The sequence below is a fragment of the Saimiri boliviensis genome, chromosome 14 (assembly GCF_048565385.1).
Source record: "Saimiri boliviensis isolate mSaiBol1 chromosome 14, mSaiBol1.pri, whole genome shotgun sequence".
Taxonomy (NCBI): Eukaryota; Metazoa; Chordata; class Mammalia; order Primates; family Cebidae; genus Saimiri; species Saimiri boliviensis.
The window spans coordinates 93,312,930-93,334,996 of record NC_133462.1 but is presented as its reverse complement, the minus strand read 5'-3'; the positions used below and the strand labels follow the sequence as shown (position 1 = coordinate 93,334,996).

Here is a 22,067-nt window from a genome sequence, read left to right as displayed (position 1 = left end):
AATCAGAAGTTACATTTTTAAATTTCTAATCAGAAGAATCTTTTGAACCTACATAAAGTTGACCTTTTATTGAGTTCAGTGTAAGAAACTCAGTAAAAACTAAGAAAGGAACCCAACAATTGTATTATACCCATCTTAATTTCTCCAGTTGAAAACATTAACAAAAAAGAAATGGAAACTCAGTGCTATAATGCTTCTTCAATATTCTACTCCAACTCATTCTAACGAAATTTTTATATACTTACTCTCGATGTGTTGCACAAATTTTAGTAAGCCGTTCAAAATCTTCACCATTAAATCCCTTTTCTGAATTCCTTAGAGGCGTAACTGTATGCGGTTGCACAGTTTTCCATTTTGTTTCTAAATTTAAAGTATTTGTTAGTCACTGGCTCTTACAAAACATATTTAGGAGCAAAAAAAAAAAAAAAAAAAAAAAAAAAAAAATTAAAAAAACCCCCAAAAACAAAACAGTTAACTAGCACTACTTGTAAAGATTTGCATGCAAAATTATCTTCTCAAACAACCCAACAGTTAGAAATAGCTAACTTAGTACTTTTCAATATAAGTAAATATCCTAGAGATTAAATTAGCCAGTAGGACATGAAATGTGTTAAGAAGAAATGCAAATAGTTGCAAATATTCTTTTCTTAGCATTGATATGAAGAGCAAAATACAAAGAAAAAAGTCTTCTGACAGTAAAATAGACTTGTGGTAAAAATGCTACTTTCTTTGCAACATTAACTTGACCACAGAAACATCTATAATCTGATTTATAAAACCAGGTCAAATATGTTAATTTTGTAGATACTGACTTGTTGGATTACTGCTAATTCCACATTCCATGTTAGTCTGTACTTACCCCACTGTTCTTGAATGGCGGAAAGATTTGCGAGCAATTGCTCATGATACAATCGTTCTAGCTGAATGAATTTCATTGCTTTCTCATCTGAATAGAACATTTAAGGAAAACAGAAATCCAGACTATTTACATTATTCCTGTATTTGAAGAAAAATGTCCTAAATATGTTGAGAAATTTGCAGCTTACTAAAACATGAGAGGACTCTAAATATTTTTAAATTTAAACATATCTAAAATAATGTTTCTCAGTTTGGAGTCCCCCACCCCGGCCAGAGGGAGTCTTGCTCTGTCGCCCAGGATGGAGAGCAGTGATGCAATCTCAGCTCACTGCAACCTCTGCCTTCTGGGTTCAAGTGATTCTTCTGCCTCAGCTTCCTGAGTAGCTGGGATTACAGACACCTGCCACTGCACCCGGCTAATATTTTTATATTTCTAGTAGAGATGGGGTTTCACCATGTTAGCCAGGCTGGTCTTGAACTCTTGGCCTTGTGATCCACCCATCTTGGCCTCCCCAAGTGCTGGGATTACAAGTGTAAACCACTGCATCTGGCCTTTTTTTTTTTTTTTTTTGAGATGGAGTCTTCTTCTGTTACCCAGGCTGAAGTACAGTGGTGCAATCTCAGCTCACTGCAACCTCCACCTCCTGTATTCAAGTGATTCTCTTGCCTTAGCCTTCTGAGTAGCTGGGATTACAGGTGGGCACCATCATGCCCGGCTAATTTTTGTATTTTTAGTAGAGACAGGGTTTTACCATGTTGGCCAGGCTCGTTTCCAACTCCTGATCTCAAGCAATCTGCCTGCCTCCACCTCCCACAGTGCTGGGATTACAGGCATGAGCCACTGCACCCGGCCTAGTAATGTTTCTTGGTTTTGAAGTAGGCACATTTTAATGTAGCACATTATGCAATAGCTACTTGGATTCCACACTATCAGCAAACAGAAACTAAAAGAAGGTTTTTAGGGCTCAAGAAATGTCTGCTTGTTAATACATTTCTAGCAGAGGCAACTGTAAATAATTTAAGGAAACAGAACCCAGATGGAATCCTGGGATCTACATGTTTCCCTTTTCTATCCTTACTTCCTGTCAAGCAACTATGTGACTCTCTGGTCAAGTGTTTCTGCTTCAACTCACCTGATCCTTATTATTTCCCACTGAATGCTTTTCTCCCACAAGACCAAAGGATCACATGCCTAAACAATGACAGAGCAAAAACGTATATGGGTCTTTTGTAGAAACTCAATTAACTTGCCACAGTGATTTCCATTGTTATCACTTGATTATACTTCTATGCAGATGATCTTGTGAGCTTGTGCCTTCTCATCTGTATCACACAGATCGGCATCTTATGAGATCAAGATACATTGTCCAACTGCCTACCTTCCTCTGGGCAATGCTCTAAATGCTGGCCCAGGAAAAAAGGAAGAGAAAACCTCACTGTTCAGCTTTTTGTCCTTCCCATGATCACTCAGAAATTTAGTTCTCTCTCTCTCTCCCTCTCTTTCTTTTGAGACAAGGTCTCCTTCTGTTGCTCAGGCTGGAGTGCAAGTAACAAGATCATAGCTCACTGCAGCCTCAAACTCCTGTGCCCAAGCAATCTTCCCACCTCAGCCTCCCTAGTAGCTGGGACTACAGGCATGTGCCACCAAGCCCAGACAATTTTTTGCAGAGATAGGGCCTCACCATGTTGTCCAGATTGGTCTTGAACTCCTGGCCTCAAATGATCCTCCCATCTCAGCCTCCCAAAGTGCTGGGATTATAGGCACGAATCATTGCATTAAGCCTCATTTGTAGTCTTAAAGATATCCCAGTGGTCATATATATTAGGCCAAGAAGAAGGAATAATTCCTGTTTTTCCTTCTGCCCATGATTTAAAGAATACCAGTTGTGTCAAACTTTATTAACATAAAATTAACTGAAAAACATTTAAAGTACAGATTCATGGGTCTGATCACTAAAAGCTCTGATTCTGAGGTTTATGGATATGCATTTCTAAGAAGCTCCCATGAATTCTAATGCTGCCGGTCTACACTGCACTACATCATATATTCATTATTTGGTGACAAAAAAAAAAAAAGAGAGCTCCATCTTCATTTCCACCAGAATTAGATTTCCAACATACTCCATAATAAACTGCCATTGTGTGAAGTTGCAACACAGCAGCTTGTGTGACAGGGTTCATGATAGTGACTGTTTATTCCTCAATCTGGTCAGAAATGCAGGGAAACTCAACAAAATTAGGAGAAAAAGCAAATGACACTAATGGAGAAAAACAGATGCTTATGACACATTCTTTCTAGAGACTACATATGGGGTCATCCCCACCAAAAGAAAAGCAATTTTTAAAAAGGAAAATCTTTCCGACAATCTCACTTGACAACATTTATTCTGTTTACTGTTAGTGAGGAGTTAATCTTACCTCTGTAATTATATGGCTGTAAGACAGTCACCAGATCTACTATCTGTAATATACCTGACATGCTCCACAATATGAATAGAACTCAACTAGTATGTCTGTTTAATTCAAAAGAAAGAAAATCCAATAGAGTTTAAAATTTTATTTTTCAGCAACATGTGCTTTCTTCTCCCGCTTAAATACAAACACTTATTTTAGTAAAATTAAGGCCTATTTATGAAGGTGAACTTTGGATGGTTCTAGGAAATTCTATGGAAGTGACAGAAATTTCCTACACGTTGCTTTCTGAGGTGGTTACATGAGTACATACAACTGTCAAAACCCATTCAGTCTGTATGATCTGCACATTTTATTCAATGTAAAATATGCTTCAATTAAAAAAAAAAAAAGAATGGTTCTCTAAGGGTTCTAAAAATTTCTTTCTGTACTTAGGAAAAGGATACAGTCCTCCTCCTGGAAATAGGACTCCGCTATCTGTTGAAAACAAACAAACAAACAAACAAAAAGAAAATTAAATAAATACTTGGATGAGAAAACAAATTTGGAACAAATTAAGATCTTTAAATTCCAAACGTTGTTAATATCAAATTAAGAAAACTCTTTTTTAAAACTACATTCATCAGTTCAGAAGAAATTTGACCACAGCACAGGATGCAATTCTTCAGTCGCTCATCTCAGGCAAAGCAGAGACGCTCTTTGGTGTTTACACATCATTCTTCCTACTCTTTCAAGTCAAAGCAAATTTCCCTGATTCATTAGAGTTTAGAACTCTAAAGAATGAGAAAGATGTTAGAGACTTACAAAAATATAACACAGATTAAAAATGGTTGTTTATTGTAAATTAAAAGCAGAAATATTCCTTTCAAATGCTATGACGCAAAAATAAATAAAAATAAAAAGTAGAAATATGTCACGTCACATAAGATCTCAATATCCTATTTATTTCACTCCTATTTCTCCAACTACTGGCTGAAGACCTCACAGGACACTGACTTTTTGGTCTGGTTTGATATTTAAGAAAAGGCCAGGCCAAGTGCCAACAGCTGAGTAATGTCATTTGGAATACGTACAAAGTGCTACACATGGTAAAGAATACTTATCTAGAGTTCCAAGACTCAGGAGCTGGTCTCAGTTCAGGCTTGTCCGTTATCAGATTCATTCTAAGACATCTTTACACTTAAAGATTCTTTGATTCTAAAAACGTTTGATATTTTTAGATCTTTCTTTAGACATGACATTTATGAGTGGATCACTAAAACTAAAAATATTCACTAAAATATTACATAAACTTTGTATTTTTAAAACAGTTTCTTGCCAGGCACGGTGGCTCATAGTTGTAATTCCAGCACTTTGGGGGGGCCAAGGCAGGTGGATCACCTGAGGTCAGGAGCTTAAGACCAGCCTGACCAACATGGTGAAACCCCATCTCTACTAAAAATACAAAAATCAGCCGGGCATGGTGGTTCACTCCTGTAATCCCAGTTACTCTGGAAGCCGAGGCAGGAGAATTGCTTGAACCCAGGAGTTTGACACCAGTCTGGCCAACATGGTGAAACCCCATCTCTACTAAAAACACAAAAATTAGCTGGGTATAGTGGCATGCACCTGTAATCCCAGTTAGTTGGGACGCTGAGGCAGAAGAATTGCTTGAATCTGGGAGGTGGAGGTTGCAGTGAGCTGAAATTTCGCCACTGCATTCCAACCTAGGTGACAGAGCGCGTGAGATTCCGTCACAAAAAACAAAGGAAAAAAAACGCAACTACAAACTTCCAGTGAAAGCATCTACGGGACCGCACGGTTTCCCTTCTATACCTGATATGAGAAACAGTTTCGGGTTGCCCATTAAAACATGACGTCTGGCTCTTCCAAGCCATTTTTCTTGCCTTTTTGCATTTGCGCACGATTGGCACATGGTTACTCATAAACAGTTCTCGTTTGAGGAGTTTTGACGGGGTCCATAACTATTATGTAACCAGATTTCCTGGCACTATAGAAATGTAATTTTCAATTAGCTTGCAGGTTTCTGCAGCAGTTCTAAGACTATAAAGTAACCATGCAGAAAAGGTTATGAAACCCAGTGCCTCAAAAGTAAAAGACATTTCCAGGTAAAAAGTCAGCTTGAGACATAAATATACAAAGTATTTCCCCTTTAAAAACCTCCCCCTTACAAGTCTAGCAGGAAGAGATGCGACTTTCTTTGATGAATATTTCTAAATCTGAAAGCTAGCCCAGCAGAGCAGAAAGAGCATGGGGCTGGAGGTGAACAACATGTGTTTTAGTCCAAGCCCTGCCACTTACCAGCTGTGCGGCCCTGGACCTGTCATTTCGCATCTCAAGCCTCAACTTTCTTATCTTAAAACAGGGTCAGTAATACCTGCATTTGTATAAAACAAGGCTGCCCAGGAGGCTGAGGCAGGAGAATTGCCTGAACCCAGGAGGCGGAGGTTGCGGTGAGCCGAGATCGCGCCATTGCACTCCAGCCTGGGCAACAAGAGCGAAACTCCGTCTCAAAACAAAACAAAACAAAACAAAACAAAAAACAAGGCTGCCATAAGGATAGAAAGAATGTGTTTGCTGCCCAGGTACAGGAAACAAATTGAAATAAATAAATACAAATTAAAAAAGAGAGAGAGAACATACATCTAGCATAACGTCCAACACACTCTAATAAGCGCTTGAGAAGGTTTTTGAGTCTGATTCTTAATGAATTGCAAGATGTTGAGTGGAATCACGTGAAAAAGTTGAAAACTGCTGGGAGGACAACAGCTGTAGGGTTATCCTGGTTATCCTTCTTTTACCTATCAGGAACACTCTAAAAAAAAAAAATAATAAAGCTGTGGCTGGGCGAGGTGGCTCACGCCTGTAATTCCAGCACTTTGAGAGGCCGAGGTGGGCGGATCACAAAGTCAGGAGATCGATTCCATCCTGGCCAACATGGTGAAACCCTGTCTCCACTAAAAATGCAAAAATTAGCCAGGTGTGGTGGCAGACACCTGTAATCTCAACTATGTGGGAGGCTGAGGCAGGAGAATCGCTTGAACCAGGGAGGCAGAGGTTGCAGTGAGCCGAGATCGTGCCACTGTACTCCAGCCTGGGCGACAGAGCGAGACTCCATCTCAAAAAAAAAAAAATTGTGAAGGGCCACGGTCTAAATGTTTGTATCCCCCTCACAAATTCGTATGTTGAAACCTAATTCCCAGTGGGACAGTATGAAGAGGGGAGTCTCTGGGAGGTGATTAGATCATGAGGGCTCTGTCCTCATGAATTGGATTAATGCCCTTATAAAAGAGGCCCAAAGAAGGGCTTTTCTACATGAAAACCTCCTAAGCACATGATTTCACTTAAACATTTACAGCTAATCTGTAGTCATATTAACTAAGTCAGTGTATAAAAGACCCCTCATACCTAAGAACAAGAACTTTAAAACAGAATCTTTAAGAGTTCACCAGCTCAAAATAGAAGTTTATGTCGTCGGCCAGGTGTGGTGGCTCATGCCTGTAATCCCAGCACTTTGGGAGGCAGGCGGATCACCTTCGGTCAGGAGTTTGAGACCAGCCTGACCAACATGAAGAAACCACATCTCTACTAAAAATACAATATTAGCCGGGCATGGTGGCACATGCCTGTAATCCCAGCTACTTGGGAGACTGATGCAAGAGAATCTCTTGAACCCCGGAGGCAGAGGTTGCGGTGAGCTAAGATCTCGCCATTGCACTCCAGCCTGGGTAACAAGAGCAAAACTCCGTCTCAAAACAAAACAAGTATATGTCGTCATATTTCCATTGACTTTTGGCACATATTATTTTATATATATCATTTTTAAAATAAATTTCCTAAAATTAGTTCTCACACTCAAATACCTTATTTCTGTTCATGGTACTATTCCCCCCAAACTGGATATCCTACAGTCATCTCTGATTTCTCCTTTGTGCCCTTTTTACAAGTGTGATGGTTAATACTCATTGTCATCTTGGTTGGATTGAAAGATACAAAGTATTGAGCTTGGATGTGTCTGAGAGGGCATTGCCAAAAGAGATTAACATTTGATTCAGTGGGCTAGGGAGGGCAGATCCACCCTTCATCTGATGGGCACAATCTAATCAGCTGCCAGGGAATATAAAGCAAGCAGAAAAATGTGAGAAAGAGAAACAGGCCTACTCTCCGAGCCTACATTCTCCTCCTAGGCTGGATGCTTCCTGCCCTTGACCATCGGACTCCAAGTTCTTCAGTTTTGGGACTCGGACTGGCTCTCCATGCTCCTCAGCCTGCAGACGGCCTATTGTAGGATTCTGTGATCGTGCAACTTAATACTTAATAAACTCCCCTTTACTTATATAAATATATATAGGAGATATGTATATCATATTAGTTCTGCCCTTCTAAGAGAACCTGGACTAATACAACAGTCTATACCAAGTCCTAGCTATTCTTCCTTCCAAAGATCTCAAATCCATCCCTCTCCAATTCCACTGTCACTACTTTATTACCTTATAACTGAATTAAGTCTTCTTTTAGTTCTTATTTTCATCAACGTTTTGTATGTGTGTGCTTTAAGGAGTCAAACGAATAGTTCTATAAACAGGAAAATGATAGAACAGCCTCTCCCCAGATTCTGTGATCCACTCTAAACCGAACTGGTTATCCTCTCTTTCCTGGATATGCCATCTTAAAATCTCCCTTCACTTAGATTTCCTTCACCTCTTTCCTGAGCAGGATTCCCAGTTTCCTGTTATCTCACACCTTCCTGTTTCTTGGTTTACCCCCTTGTTTTGCTGAAGTACATCATCTAGTGGCTTCCTAAGAAACAGCAGATAAGAGATACCAGAAGACCTGAAGTAGGAACATCCTTGTCATATTTGAGGAGCTGTCAGTAGGCCAGTGAACCTGGAAAGGAGTGAGTAAAGAGAACTTTAGGAATGGCAATCTCAGAGGGTAACAGGACCAGATCATGTAGTGCCTTGTAGGCCATGGTAAGGATTTTGACTTTTACTCTAAATGAGAAGGGAAGCCGTCGGAGGGCTTTGCACAGTGGAGTGACAAGATCTGACTTGTTTTATCTAGATCACAGTGACTGCCATGTAGAGGGAAAACACTAAATGGAAGGGAGAGTGAAAGCAGAAAAGTCTCCATAGTGAGACATTTACCTGGAACAATCTGGGTGAGATTTGATGGTGTCCTGCACTGAAATGGTAGCAGTGAAAGAGGTAAGAAGAGGTTCTGGGTATATTTTGAAGTAGATCTGTAGGACTTGCTGTTGGGATTGGACTTGGATGCAGGGAAAAGCAAATAAAGGATGACTTCAAGGCGTCTGGTCTCAGCAGCGACAGGAATAAAGCTGGCATTTAACAAGAGGGGTGAGACTAGGAAGGCAGGAGATCTGGGAGAACATCAAAGTTTGATTTTGTACGTCTTAAGTTTGAAATGCCCATCAGACATTTTGGGTAGCTGGATAGTTAAGTCTGGAGTTCAGAAAAGAAAAGAAATACAGGACTAGAAGAAATCACCCCGGAAGCGAGTTCAGAATGAGAAGAGATTCAAGAACTGAACTCTGATACATCCCAGTGTTTAAAAATCAGGGATGGGTGCAGTGGCTCATGCCTATAGTCCCAGCATTTTGGGAGGCCAAGGTGGGGTCCACAAGAGGTGTGGTTTCAAAGGCAAGAACTTCCCAGCACCACACCTCCATCCACTGTCTTCCATCCGGGAGCCTACAGTTCTTTAACTTTCCGCCTCTCAGGAAGGTAGACAGCCCAGGTGAGCTTTCCTTGTTTTTTTAAAAAGACCGCCAAAAGCCTTGGAAGGAGGGGCTCTTTTGCAGGCCAGGCAGCCAATCCAGCATCAGAGTCAAAGTCTGGAAAAGCTCCTCTCACTGGACAAGAACTTGAATGGGGAAGGAGTAACTCCGGGGTTAAATTCCCCCTGCTCCCTTACCTATATGGATTTCCCTCTCTGGGATCCCCCAGCATGGGAGCCTTCTCTCTCTCTCTCTCTTTACTTGTGTGGACTCCATCTCTGGATTCCCTCCCACGACAGTGTGGGAGCTCTCTCTCTCTCTCTATTTCTCTTTCTCTCTTTCTGCCTAATAAACCACTTTTCTGCAATTTATCTTTGGGTCTGATATTTACTTAAATGAGCTCACTGTGCCACCAGGGCCCTCTCCCATTCTTGGGTGAGTAAGGCCCAAGGACCTGGGAAAACACATCCAATCGGGAGTAGTAAGCATCTTTGGGACCCCTGCAGTCCAGCTCCTGTCCCCCGGTTACAGGAGGATCACTTGAGGCCAGGAATTTGAGACCAGCCCAGGCAATATGGTGAAACCCTCTCTACAAAAATTTTAAAAATTAGCTGGGCATGGTGGCATGTGCCTGTAGTCCCAGCCACTTGGGAAGCTGAGGCAGGAAGACTGCTTGAACCTGAGAGGTGGAGGCTATGGTGAGCTGCGATGATGCCACTGCACTCCAGCCTGGTGACGGAGTGGAAAAAAAAAAAAAAAAGGAAAATATGGGAACTCAGCAAAAGAGCCGGAGAAGGCATGGCTAGTGACCTAAGAGGTAAAAGCCAAGAAGAGAGGTCCCAAAGGTAAATAAAGAAAAAGCTTTGGCCGGGGACAGTGGCTCATGTCTGTAATTCCAGCACTTCAGGAGTCCAAGGCTGGCAGATCAACAGGTCAGGTGACAAAGATCACCGTGGCTAACACAGTAAAACCTCGTCTCTATTTTTCTACTAAAAATACAAAAAATTAGCTGGGCATGGTGGTATGTGCCTGTAGTCCCAGCTACTCAGGAGGCTAAAGCAGAAGAATTGCTTGAACCTGGGAGGTGGAGGTTGCAGTGAGCTGAGATTGCGCCACTGCACTCCAGTCTGGGCAACAGAGCAAGACAGACTGTGTCTCAAAAAAAGAAAAAAAGAAAACGCTTCAAAACAGAGTCTGTGATCAACCTGATATTTCCAATAGCTCCAGCAAAATGAAAGCTGAGGTCTGACCACTGAATTTAACAACATGGAGATCACTGGTGACTTCTACAGTAAAATTTTGGGGCAATGGTGGGCACAAAAGCCAGATTGGAATGAGTTCAAGAGAGAATTGGGTATGGAATATTACCTAAGCAGAATTCTTTTGCCCAGAATGTTTAACCTGAATAAAATCTTAAAGAAATAATTAGAAAAATCCTGATTATGGGACATTCTTCATGAATTCTTAGACTTTTCATAACTGTCTATGTGAAAGAAAGAAAGAAAGAAGGGAGAAAGAAAGACTGATACAGATAGAGGGAAAAGCAGGAGCATTCTGGATGACAGAAGACTAAAGAATGTTGACAGTCGAATGCAATATGTCATCCTGCACTGAATCCTGGGTTGGGGGGTAATAGTTACACAGAACATTTGTGGAACTACTTTGGGGAAATTTGAATATGGGTTGTAATAATTTGATTGCATCAGTGACTAATTTCTTGGGGTTGATAATAGCCTTGTAAGTTCTTCTTGGGAGATTTATGTACAAATATTTAGGGGCGAAGTGTCATAATGCAAATTACTTTCAAGTGTTTCAGTGGAAAAAATATGTGTGTGTGCTCAAGAGAGCAAGAGCACACATGGAAAAGAGCAAAAATTTGATAAAATGTCACCACCTGGCAAATATAGGTGAAATATACCATGTGATGTGCTGGGAATTACTAAAATGAATAAAATATACCTCCACCTCTCCCTAATTTGTGTGTCCCTTGGAGGTGACAGCATATTCTGTATTCTTGGGCTGAGGAGGCGGCTATCAACTGAGTCTTGTCACCTTGATTACTCAGCTTTCTAAAGGTATCAGTATTTCTTTGCTGACCCCTAGCCTTGATTTCCAACGAGCAATCTCTAAATTAGTGACAATAGGAATAGAGTTTAAATGTTTAATATTTCTCTGGCTTCTACTGTACGTCATGTCAAACATATGTTAAGTGCTTTTACATGCATTATCTCGTTTAATCCTCTATTACTCTACAACAGAAGAAACCAAAAGCCACTTAGCTGGTGGAAAAGTCACAGCCCATACTTTTGAACCATCATTATATTCTCTAACCTTCTTTCCCAGGAGAGAAAGGATCACTGTGCAACCCACTGCTCCAATGCAATGAAAGCTGAGTGAGGAGAAAGCTGCCTTGGTGTTGCTGCCACTCAGCTACGGTGAGTTCGGGACACCTCAGAGGCCAGAAGGAGTATATATTTCTCCAAAGGCATTCTTCAAGTTCATAAAGGAGGTAGTATAAATTTGTAAAAATATATATTTTCCTGAATTGGGACAAAACCTATCTTACCTTTTTCTTTTTTTAGACAGGGTCTTGCTGTCACCCAGGCTGGAGTGCAGTGGCACAATCACGGCTCACTACAGCCTCAGACTCCCAGGCTCAAGCAATACTCCCACCTCAGCCTCCTTAGTAGCTGGGATTACAGGCACACACCACCATGCCTTGTTAATTTTTTAGTATTTTTTTGTAGAGACAAAGTTTTACCATGTTGCCTAAGCTAGTCTTGAATTCCTGGGCTCAAGCAATCCACCTGCCTCAGCCTCCCAGAGTGCTGCAATTACAGGTATGAGCCACTGCGCTTGGCCCTATTTTACTTTTTTTTCTTTTTTTGAGACAGAATCTCACTCTTTCACACAGACTGGAGTGCAGTTGTGTGAGCTCAGCTCACTGCAACCTCTGCCTCCTGGGTTCAAGTGATTCTTCTGCCTCAGCCTCCTGAGTAGCTGGGACTACAGGGGTGTGCCACTATGGCCGAGTAATTTTTGTGTGTATGTGTATTTTTAATAGAGATGAGGTTTCACTATGTTGTCCAGGCTGGTCTTGAACTCCTGATCTCAAGGTTATCTGCCCACCTTGGCCTCCCAAAGTGCTGGGATTACAGGCATGAGCCACAGTGCCCAGCCTATGTTTATCCCATTTCCTGTTTGCCCTGAGGATACTCTTGTCTCCAATCCTAATGTAACATCATATCATTTTTGTTAAATTAGGATTAGAGGCAAATTCTGTTTAGAAATAACTCCAAGAGGCCAGGCATGGTGGCTCATGCCTGTAATCCCAGCACTTTGGGAGGTCAAGGCGGGTGGATCATGAGGTCAAGAGTTCAAGACCATCCTGGCCAACACGGTGAAATCCTGACTCTACTAAAAAAAAAAATAAAAAAAAATAAAATAAAAAAATTAGCCGGGTGTGGTGGCACACGCCTGTAATCCTAGCTATTCAGGAGGCTGAGGCAAGAGAATTGCTTGAACCCAGGAGGCAGAGGTTACAGTGAGCTGAGACCGTGCCATTGCACTCTAACCTGGGCAACAGAGTAAGACTTTGTCTCAGAGAGGAAAAAAAAAAAAAAAAAAGAAAGAAAGAACTCCAAGAACACTTTTTCTATTTTATTTTCACATAGACAATTATTCAAAATTGCCTCGGCCTCAAAGAGCGTGTCTATGTAATATTGAGCACTTGCAGTCAGCTGTACTTTTTTTCTAAATGGGACAAAAATTAAACATTATTCACTTCTCATTACAAAAGTAAATGGAATAAAAAGTGGGACTTTCTCATTCCCATGTACCAGTTATTTTCATTTTATGTAAAAATAAATTGCAGATCGGGCGCAGTGGCTCATGCCTGCAATCCCAGCACTTTGGGAGGCCAAGGGCCAACTAAAGTGTTCGAGACCAGCCTGGACAACATGGTGAAACCTGTCTCTATTAAAATATAAAAACTGGCCAGGCGTGCTGGCACATGCCTGTAATCCCAGCTACTTGGGAGGCTGAGGCAGGAGAACTGCTTGAATTCAAGAGGTGGAGGTTGCAGTGAGCTAAGATGTGTCACTGCACTCCAGCCTGGGCAACACAGCAAGACTCTGTCTCAAAAACATAAAAAAACAGATAAATAAAATGTAGCTCAAATATCTTAATTTCTTCTGAATTAGCTCTTATGTAAAAAAAAAAGTTTCCCCATCACTGGCCTGAAGCCTGCCCAGTCTCCCCAGTCTCCACCTTCTAATATATATACCCTCCTAATATTCCACAGAGTTCTTTTTCTAAAATTCAAGTTTGATTCTGGCACTCTTGTGATTACAAATTCCCAGTCCCTAGAAACAAAGCCTTGACCTCACGAGCTGTCCAATCTCAACTCTTCTTTTTCCACCTTAACCTCCAATAATACCCCCAGCCATGCCTTCCACAGGCTGATCTTTCTTCCTGCACCAGCCCATTCTGTTAATCCTCTGAGTGCCTAATAAGCCTGTAAAACCCAGCACAAGTGGCCACAGGGCAGAATTACCCAATCACGCATTCTGTGCTGCTGAACCTTTAACATATGTTTACTCTAACACCTAACACAAAATTCTACAGTGACTTATCTGTGTGGCTGCTGCCCCTGTGCCACAGTGGCTCTCTTAAGGGCATATTCTGCTAAGTAATCTTTGTTTCCCCAGTGTCTACCAGAGTCTCTGGCACCTGGAAGATGCTTATCAAACTCTTGCTATATTGACTCTTATCTGTACACAGCTTAATCTCTGATTTTAAAAGTTAGCCATTGTTTAAACTATGGATTATGCAAGGCCAAAATGTGGCGATCAGTTAGTAATATGCCCAATATCCTATTAGGGTCACTTTCCCCTGGGCTGACCAATGATGAGTGGGACAGAATCAATTACAGAGCTTGCATTTTATTTTTTATTTTATATTATTTATTTAGAGACAGGTTCTCTCACTAGGCTAGAGTGCAGTGGTACAACACACACCAGCTCAATGCAACTTCCACCTCTCCGGCTCGAGTGATCATCCCACCTCGGCCTCCCAAGTGGCTGGGACTACAGGTGTGCATGACCATGCACAGTTAATTTTTGTATTTTTTGTAGAAATGGGGTTTCACCATGTTGCCCAGGCTGGTCTCAAATTCCCATGCTCAAGCAATCCACCCGCCTTGGGCTCCCAAAGTGCTGGGATTATAGGCATGAAGCACTGCGTCCAGCCAAGATAGCATTTTAGATCACTCCCAACACTGCTATAAGCATTTCAGTGGGGCTGAAAGTGAAGGGTCTGCCGTAGTACCTGATGAAGGCAAAGGGGAAGTGTTCTTGAATCCAACTGCTCAACTTCACCTCGTATCAGTGAAAACAAAGACTGCAGAACGAGCTTCGGTACTTCCGGCTGCTCATTAGCATTTACTTCAGCAGCTTCTTCATCACCAACAGCATGTGTGACTGCACTGAATATTTTTTCTTGCATTAAAGGTGCAATATCTCCTGAAAAAAGTCCTTTAAGAAGTAAAGAAAATGCCTGTGTTAGGATCAACTCCCATCATGGTGTAACATATTAAAACAATTACAAACAGCTCGACGCCCGGGCTTGCCCAAACTAAAACAGACCTGAACAGGAAGATCAATGTGTGAATCCTATGAAGCGACTAAAGCAGCTGAGCCTTTCCGATTAAACTCTGTCTGATAACATCAGAAATACTTCTAGATGCCAGGATAGTAGCAGAAATTCAGATGCCAGAGCTAATGGCTAGTGAAATGTTTTTCTTAATAAAAAGAAGTAAAGCAAACTTCTCAAAAATCACAAAGAAATGCTTAACTAACAGCTACTGAAATACACCAAATCGTAAATATTGTTATAAATTATAACTTCACCCTTCACTAAAATCTCAGTATTGGTTCTAATATTCATGTTCAAAATAAACAGACTATCTGCCTATAGGCATGCCCTTCGCTATTTGCCTCAGAAAGGATCTTTCTTCCTCAGTAATACCGTGTGTATGACCATGACTGAAGCTGTCCTCCCTCTACAGTGTGCCCAGGACCCTGCTTTCTACTGCCTTCCAGTTCCAATCTTTTGATTTCAATGTGAAACCCACTGCCCTGGCCACAGTGGTCCATTCTTTGTCTCCCAGAGTAAAATACTCCCTATCTTTCTAAGCAATTACAGATCCTAACAGGTAGAATATTTTCCTCCTGTTTAAGCCCATTTATCTTCCAATCTAATAAAATCCACATCCTTCCCTATAACATGAGCCTGAAGTCAAGTTACTTTCCTCTGAACCTGGTACACTACACTGCAATGTAGTAATTTGTATAAGACCTCGTCTTTTATTTCAGATCAACTCTGGCAGTACGGGGTATTCCAGTTATATCCAGCATGGCGTCTTTAGCACTAAAACTCCAACTGTTGAGCTTCTTGAAAAATGATCACCTACAGTGACTACCTGTATTTTAGAGAATTCTCTTGTAGACCTTTTATGTCAGTATACATTTTGGCCATTAGAAGTACAAGGCCCAGTGATGGCCTGCCATTTTTCAGGGTATTTCTAAAAACATAGGTGATTCTTCTGCTTTCTAATTTTCTAACCACAATAGTAGCAAGACCAAAAGGGTCCCAATGTAGGTAAAGGAGTTTTCCATGGAGAACTACAAAGAAACTAAGAGAATCCGTGTTGTCTTTCCCTTTTCTTCAGCCACACTACTATGCTTAAGACATTTCATCTCACACAGACTGTGGTAAGGTCAGCTTCCCAAATTCTATTCTTTTGTTGATTACATTATTCCCACATAGTTATCAAGGTATGATTCCATGCTTCTTTGTGAAAAACAGATGAGATTTGGTAATGCTCCTTTTTAGTAAAAGGGAGTTAAATAAAACCCTTGAGGATTATTGCCAAAGAAGGATGGACTTTTAAAGCAAAGGTAAGGAAAAAGAACAGAATTGATGACTCCCTTTCCTAAAGGAGGTCAAGAAAGGGTCCTGAATAATGAAAATGGCAACCTGCATTGTGATTATCTCAGTTATTTAGTCAGCATAGACTTGTAATGGTCAAGTTTCCTGCTTGATCCATTTTATCACTTACTTTAATATTCAATGTTACTGATATGTACAATTTGTTAAAAAATAATACATTGGTAAATAAAATGATGTAACCAGAAAAATGTCAACGGAAAGGGGACTATTATTCATAAAACACAACAGCAGAAGTTCCAAATGCCCATAGAAGTCTAAGGATTCCAAGAGCAGCAGGCGCCTAATGGGCAGTTAGAAAGAATGTGGGTACTTTAGTTACCGTGTGGGGAGGGGAAGGAAAACATGACCGAGGCGCAGATGAGCGACACTAGATCGTCGAGGACATTAGCAAAACTTGCAAGACTCATACTACCAAAGAATTATCTGTCAGGTCTTAAACAACATGAGCTTCAGAGATAACTATTATACAAAACCATTTTACCTCGAGATAACATTCCTTGCTGGGACAGAGTAATATAAAATCAGAGAGCACTGGAAAGGGAGCAAGAGACTTCAGTTCTGCTGTTATTTTTCCAGGAGACCTTGGATTAGACATTTTACTCTGAGCTACATTGTTTCCTTGGATTAGACATTTTACTCTCTGAGCTATATCGTTTCCTTATCTAAAATGAAGAGACTGGCTAGAGAAGTTGTCAGGTCCATGCCTCCTAGTTCTGACCATCAAAAACATTCCAAATCTCCAGAGATTTTGCTATATAAGAAATGCAGACCATCACTGTGAAGAAGCTTGAGCAATTATTTATGAAAATGGAAGGTACGGTTGCCCACCTCATACAAGTATCTTCTAGTTTCTTTCTCGAAATAATTTTAAAACCACTGTTCCTCCTTTGCCTAGATTGTAGACTACATAAACAGTGGTGCATTTGCTTTTCAGGCAAGAAAAGTGAATGTCCTTGCAAGAAGAGTGCTGCAATACTCCCTACCAAAGAGGAGGCTTTTGTTTCCAGCTTTGCTGAGCTTTTAGAATAGAATTCTATCATGGCTTAATCATATCAATTGTTACATGTTATGAAATGACCAAGGGTATACTTTACTTTAGGCACATATAAAACAGGAAAGTAACATTTAGCCATACTCTGATTACATGAAATTTTAAGCCACTTAAAATACTACGTTCTTAGTTTCACAACATAAATGGGGTAAAGAACTTGTATTAGAAAACTGTTGCCAGAGCTGGAAGAATGACATGGATATTAAGGCAGCCCTTAGTTCTCAGCATGCTTCAACTACTTATTAGCTGCACTTTTGGTAAGTTACTTAATCTTTTTGATCCTCTATTATTTTACTCTTTAACATGAGGCCTCTAACATCTACCCGACAATATTAAATGAGACAGTGCATGCAAAAAGCAGGTGTCCTCCTAAGGCTGAGGCCTGAAAAATAGCTTTACTGTCACTTGAATGAAAAAGGTCACAGATTGGTAAAGCAGTTCTGAGACAGTCCTATATACGGAGACTGAAGGTCATCTTATACAATGGTTTAAAATAGTTTTGTACATGAAATAAAACTTTTGACTTCAACCTCTCACATAAAGTGAGCTATAGAATTTTCTCCTTGTGGCATCATGTCAGCATTAGAAACATAAAGTTGTCTTTAGACTTGGGTCCCGTCCTCAAGATATCTCATTATATATAGGCAAATATTCCAAAAATCCAAAAAAAGAAAATCTGAAATCTGAAACACTTCCGATCTCAAGCATTTTGGATAAGGGATATTCAACTTCCGATCTCAAGCATTTTAGATAAGTGATATTGATAACATAAACTAAGCTGAAAGGCATGTTTGAGGATGGGGAAGGGTTATTTAAAGGCTTCATACAGGCTGGGTGCAGTGGCTCATGCCTGTAAGCCCAGCACTTTAGGAGGTCAGGAGTTTAAGACCAGCCTGGCCAACATGGTGAAAACTGTCCATACTAAAAATACAAAAAATTCGCTGGGTGTGGTGGTGCACACCTGTAGTTCCAGCTACTTAGGAGGCTGAGGCAGGAGAACTGCTTGAACCTGGGAGGCGGAGGCTGCAGTGAGCCAAGATCACGCCACTGCACTTCAGCCTGGGTGACAAAGCCAGACTCCTTCTCAAAAATAATAATAATAAGGCCTTATACAGTTCAAATACTGTGTACTACTATTCACAGTACAAGTACCCTATCATTCAAAACCACATTCACTGCTTTTAGAAAAATATTTTCTTTGATCTCAATGTTAAAGCTTCCTTTCACTGCAATGAAACTAGATCATATTAAAAAACTCAGAGAAGGTTATACCATTACTGAGACAATTACTGAAACAAACCCAAATCTACCACTTCCCTTAAGAGTGAACCATCCACTTTTTCTCTGAACATGTTTTGTCTTGCTGAGGCTGGCAGGCAGGAATCACAGCCACCAACACACCCAGAGGAAAGGAATGTGCAATAATTGTCTGTGGAAAATTGTGGAAAGTCACATATTGCTTTAAGCGCACTTTTAAAACTCAGCAAAAGTGAGATAGTATAGTTTATCAATTAGACAGTAAGTCTTAAGTCAGATTATCTGGGATGAAGTTCTGGGATGTATTTTATCCTAGTGATTCTCATTTTAGCAATGATATTGGGTAAGTTACTTAAACTCTCTGTGCTTCAGATCCCTCATCTACAAATTGGTGCTAACTGTATTATGCTTAATAAGGTTGTGGAGAGGAGTCAATGCGTTAATCCACATAAAGGATCTACCACAGTGGCTGACATATAGTAAATGCTCAATAAATGCTCAAGAACTATGTTTTAAAACTCGGCAAATTTCAATCAGTTAAGTAAGCATGCCCATACACTGAGTTTGGAATAAATAAATAAATAAATATATATATATATATATATATATATATATTTTTTTTTTTTGAGACAGGGTCTCACTCTGTCACCCAGGCTGGAGTGCAGTGGTGCAATCATGGCTCACTGCAGCCTCGACCTCCCCAGCTCAAGTAATCCTCCCACCTCAGCCTCAGAAGTAGCTGGGACAAAAAGGGCATACCACCTGGCTAATTTTTGTATTTTTGCATGCATTTTTGGTAGACATGGGGTTTCACCATGTTACCCAAGCTGCTCTCAAATTCCTGGGCTTAAGCAATCTGCCTGCCCTGGCCTCCCAAAGTGCTAGGATTATTGGCTCAAACCACTATGTCTGACCTATTATGATTTGGGGGGCTATTTTTTTTTTTAACATAACACAAAATTTAACATTTTAAACATTTTAAGGTATGTGATTCAGTGGCATTAAATACATTCACGATGTTGTTCAATCATCACCACTATCCATTTCCAAAACTTTTCAACATCCCAAACAGAAACTCAGTGTCCATAAAACACTAATTCTTCATTCCCCTTCACTCCAGCTCTAGAAACCTCTATTCTACTTTCTGTCTCTATGAATTTGCCTATTCTATGTACCTTATATAGGTGGAATCGTACAATATTTGTCCTTTTGTGTCTGGTTTCTTTCACTTAGCATAGTGTCTTCAAGGTTTACCTATGCTGTGGCATCCATCCATCCATCCGTAGCATTTACCAGATCATCATTCCTTCTTGAATCTGAACACCTCATTAGATGTATATAGTACATCTTGTTTACCATTCATCAGCTGATGGACATTTGGATTGTCTCTCCTTTTTGCTATCGTGAATAATGCTGCTGTGAACCTCAGTGTACAAGTGTCTGCTTGGGTTCTTGTTCTCTATTCTTCTGGTATGTACCTAGAAGTTAATGGCTGGATTAAATGGTAATTCTATGTTGAACTGTTTTCCTAGAGCTCTATCATTTTAACTCTATCTCAACCACTGTCTCCAGACTTCAATATCTGTGCTGGTTTTTTTCCATCTCTAAAACAGAGATAATATTACTTCCCAAAGACTAATTGGTTTGAGTTTGTAAATCAGTGACATCCTTACCTAAAATAGGTTTTTGTATAAAAATATAAACTAGTACGGTACTCTTTCAGAGCAGTGTGATCTAATTCTATCCCTCTGGATATAGTTATTGCTACTGGAAACCCTAAAATGAAAAGGCCTTAAGTGTCATAAGCAAAATGGGAGAACAAACAGTTTCAAACTCTGAGGCCTTCACAGAAATATTAAAAACAACAACATCGGGCCGGGCGCGGTGGCTCAAGCCTGTAATCCCAGCACTTTGGGAGGCCGAGGTGGGTGGATCACGAGGTCGAGAGATCGAGACCATCCTGGTCAACATGGTGAAACCCCGTCTCTACTAAAAATACAAAAAATTAGCTGGGCATGGTGGCACATGCCTGTAATCCCAGCTACTCAGGAGGCTGAGGCAGGAGAATTGCCTGAACCCAGGAGGCGGAGGTTGCGGTGAGCCGAGATCGCGCCATTGCACTCCAGCCTGGGTAACAAGAGCGAAACTCCGTCTCAAAAAAAAAAAAAAACATCATCATCTAGAACTGTAAGAAGTAACATTCTTGGAACTCTGGAAAACAAAGGTAAGCCTGAACAAGAAAGTGACCGCTGAATCAAGAGAAAGGCAATGTCAAAAGAGCAGCAAAGCTTTGGGGTGTTTTTACTTGCCCTTGCCTCACCCCTTTCCCCAGCTCGACAGCATCCTTGAAGACAGCAGGCCGGGTTCCCAGCGTGGAACCCCAGTAGTTGCTTTTGAAGGGAGCAGAGCAGATCTTACTCGAAAATCATTGTGTTTGTTCTAATCTGTCTAGGGCTAAAAGACTGAAACAAGGCAGTTGCCTCTCTGTTGAAAAACTCTGAACACGTTCAGAGCAGAAAAGCGGCAGGTATTGCTGGAAGATACTGTCAGGTGATCAAAACCCCATAGCCAACTGGGGCAAAAAAATTACGGTTGAGACATAAACTAGAAAATCTAAAGCCAGGGGGGAAAAGCCAGAAAGATTGCTTCCTTGGGAAATCAGGACATTCAAAAATGTTTGTGTGTACTGTGGAATTCAGAAAGCTACACACGACAGCTCAGGTCATGGCACATGCTTAGAAAAGGCCTGAGAAGACCCTGAGCTTTCACCATTGGATGATCTATAAACTCAGTGCAAGCAGAAGTGAAGGCTGGGGCAGAATTATACACGACCCAGCTAGGTGTTAAAGGAGTACCTGAGCACAGAGCCAATCTGAAAGACTGGAAAAGAAACACAGGCTAAGGTTTCAGCAATCAAGAACAGCCGCCCTGAGCAAAGGGGAAACCCCGACTTCCAGAGTTACCACATTATAACACACAAATGTCCAGTTTTCAACACCAAGAAATCACCAAGCATACCAAAAAAGCAGTAATGTGGCCCAGTCAGAGGAAAGTAGTAAATGGACAGAAAACATCCCGGAAGAAGCCTAGACATTGAATTTCCTGGGCAAAGAATTTAAATCAACTGTCTTAAAACAAACCAGAGATGAAGAACTAAAGGAAATCAGGAAGACAATGTAGGAAAAAAATGACATTATCAATAAAGAGACAGAAATTATAAAAAAAGAATGTTTAATGGGCACAGAGATTCCGTTCGGGGAGACAATCAGAAATAGATACAAGTGACGGTTGTACAACATTATGAATGTAATTGATGCCACTCAACTGTACAGTGAAATAGTTAAAATGGCCAATGTATGTATAGAAAGAAATGCCTTCAGTTCTGTGATTTTATGAGTCTTTGAGTCACTGCATAATCAAATTCCTCAAACCGCCTTACCCATTAATGCTGATACATATCTTGGCCATAATTTTGGAAGGCAGATCAGAAATAAATTTTAATACATGGTTTACATAGCTCCTATAAGAGAATCTCTGTGCCCTGCTCCATTTTTCTGACACATTTCATCCTGTAAGTTTCTGATCAATGCCATGAAAATGGAAAAAAGTGTGCTCACCATTTTTTTTTTTTTTTTTTTGAGATGGAGTTTCGCTCTTGTTGCCCTGGCTGGAGTGCAATGGCGTGATATTGGTTCACTACAGCTTCCTCCCCGCAGCATGCAGCGATTCTCAGGCTTCAGC

General features: G+C 40.7%; 1 protein-coding gene across 5 annotated transcripts in view; it reads right to left on the bottom strand.

Annotated features, from left to right (window-relative positions):
- Positions 1–22,067, bottom strand: part of CNST (consortin, connexin sorting protein) — a 94,875-nt gene that overhangs the window by 28,555 nt on the left and 44,253 nt on the right. For all 5 annotated transcript variants that reach the window (XM_074385440.1, XM_039464255.2, XM_074385441.1 and 2 more), the window contains 4 exons: positions 14,336–14,541; positions 3,717–3,747; positions 860–946; positions 246–360 (listed from right to left, as the gene is read on the bottom strand). In XM_074385440.1, coding sequence (XP_074241541.1) covers positions 246–360; positions 860–946; positions 3,717–3,747; positions 14,336–14,541 — 439 coding nt within the window. The remainder of the gene's footprint in view (positions 1–245; positions 361–859; positions 947–3,716; positions 3,748–14,335; positions 14,542–22,067) is intronic.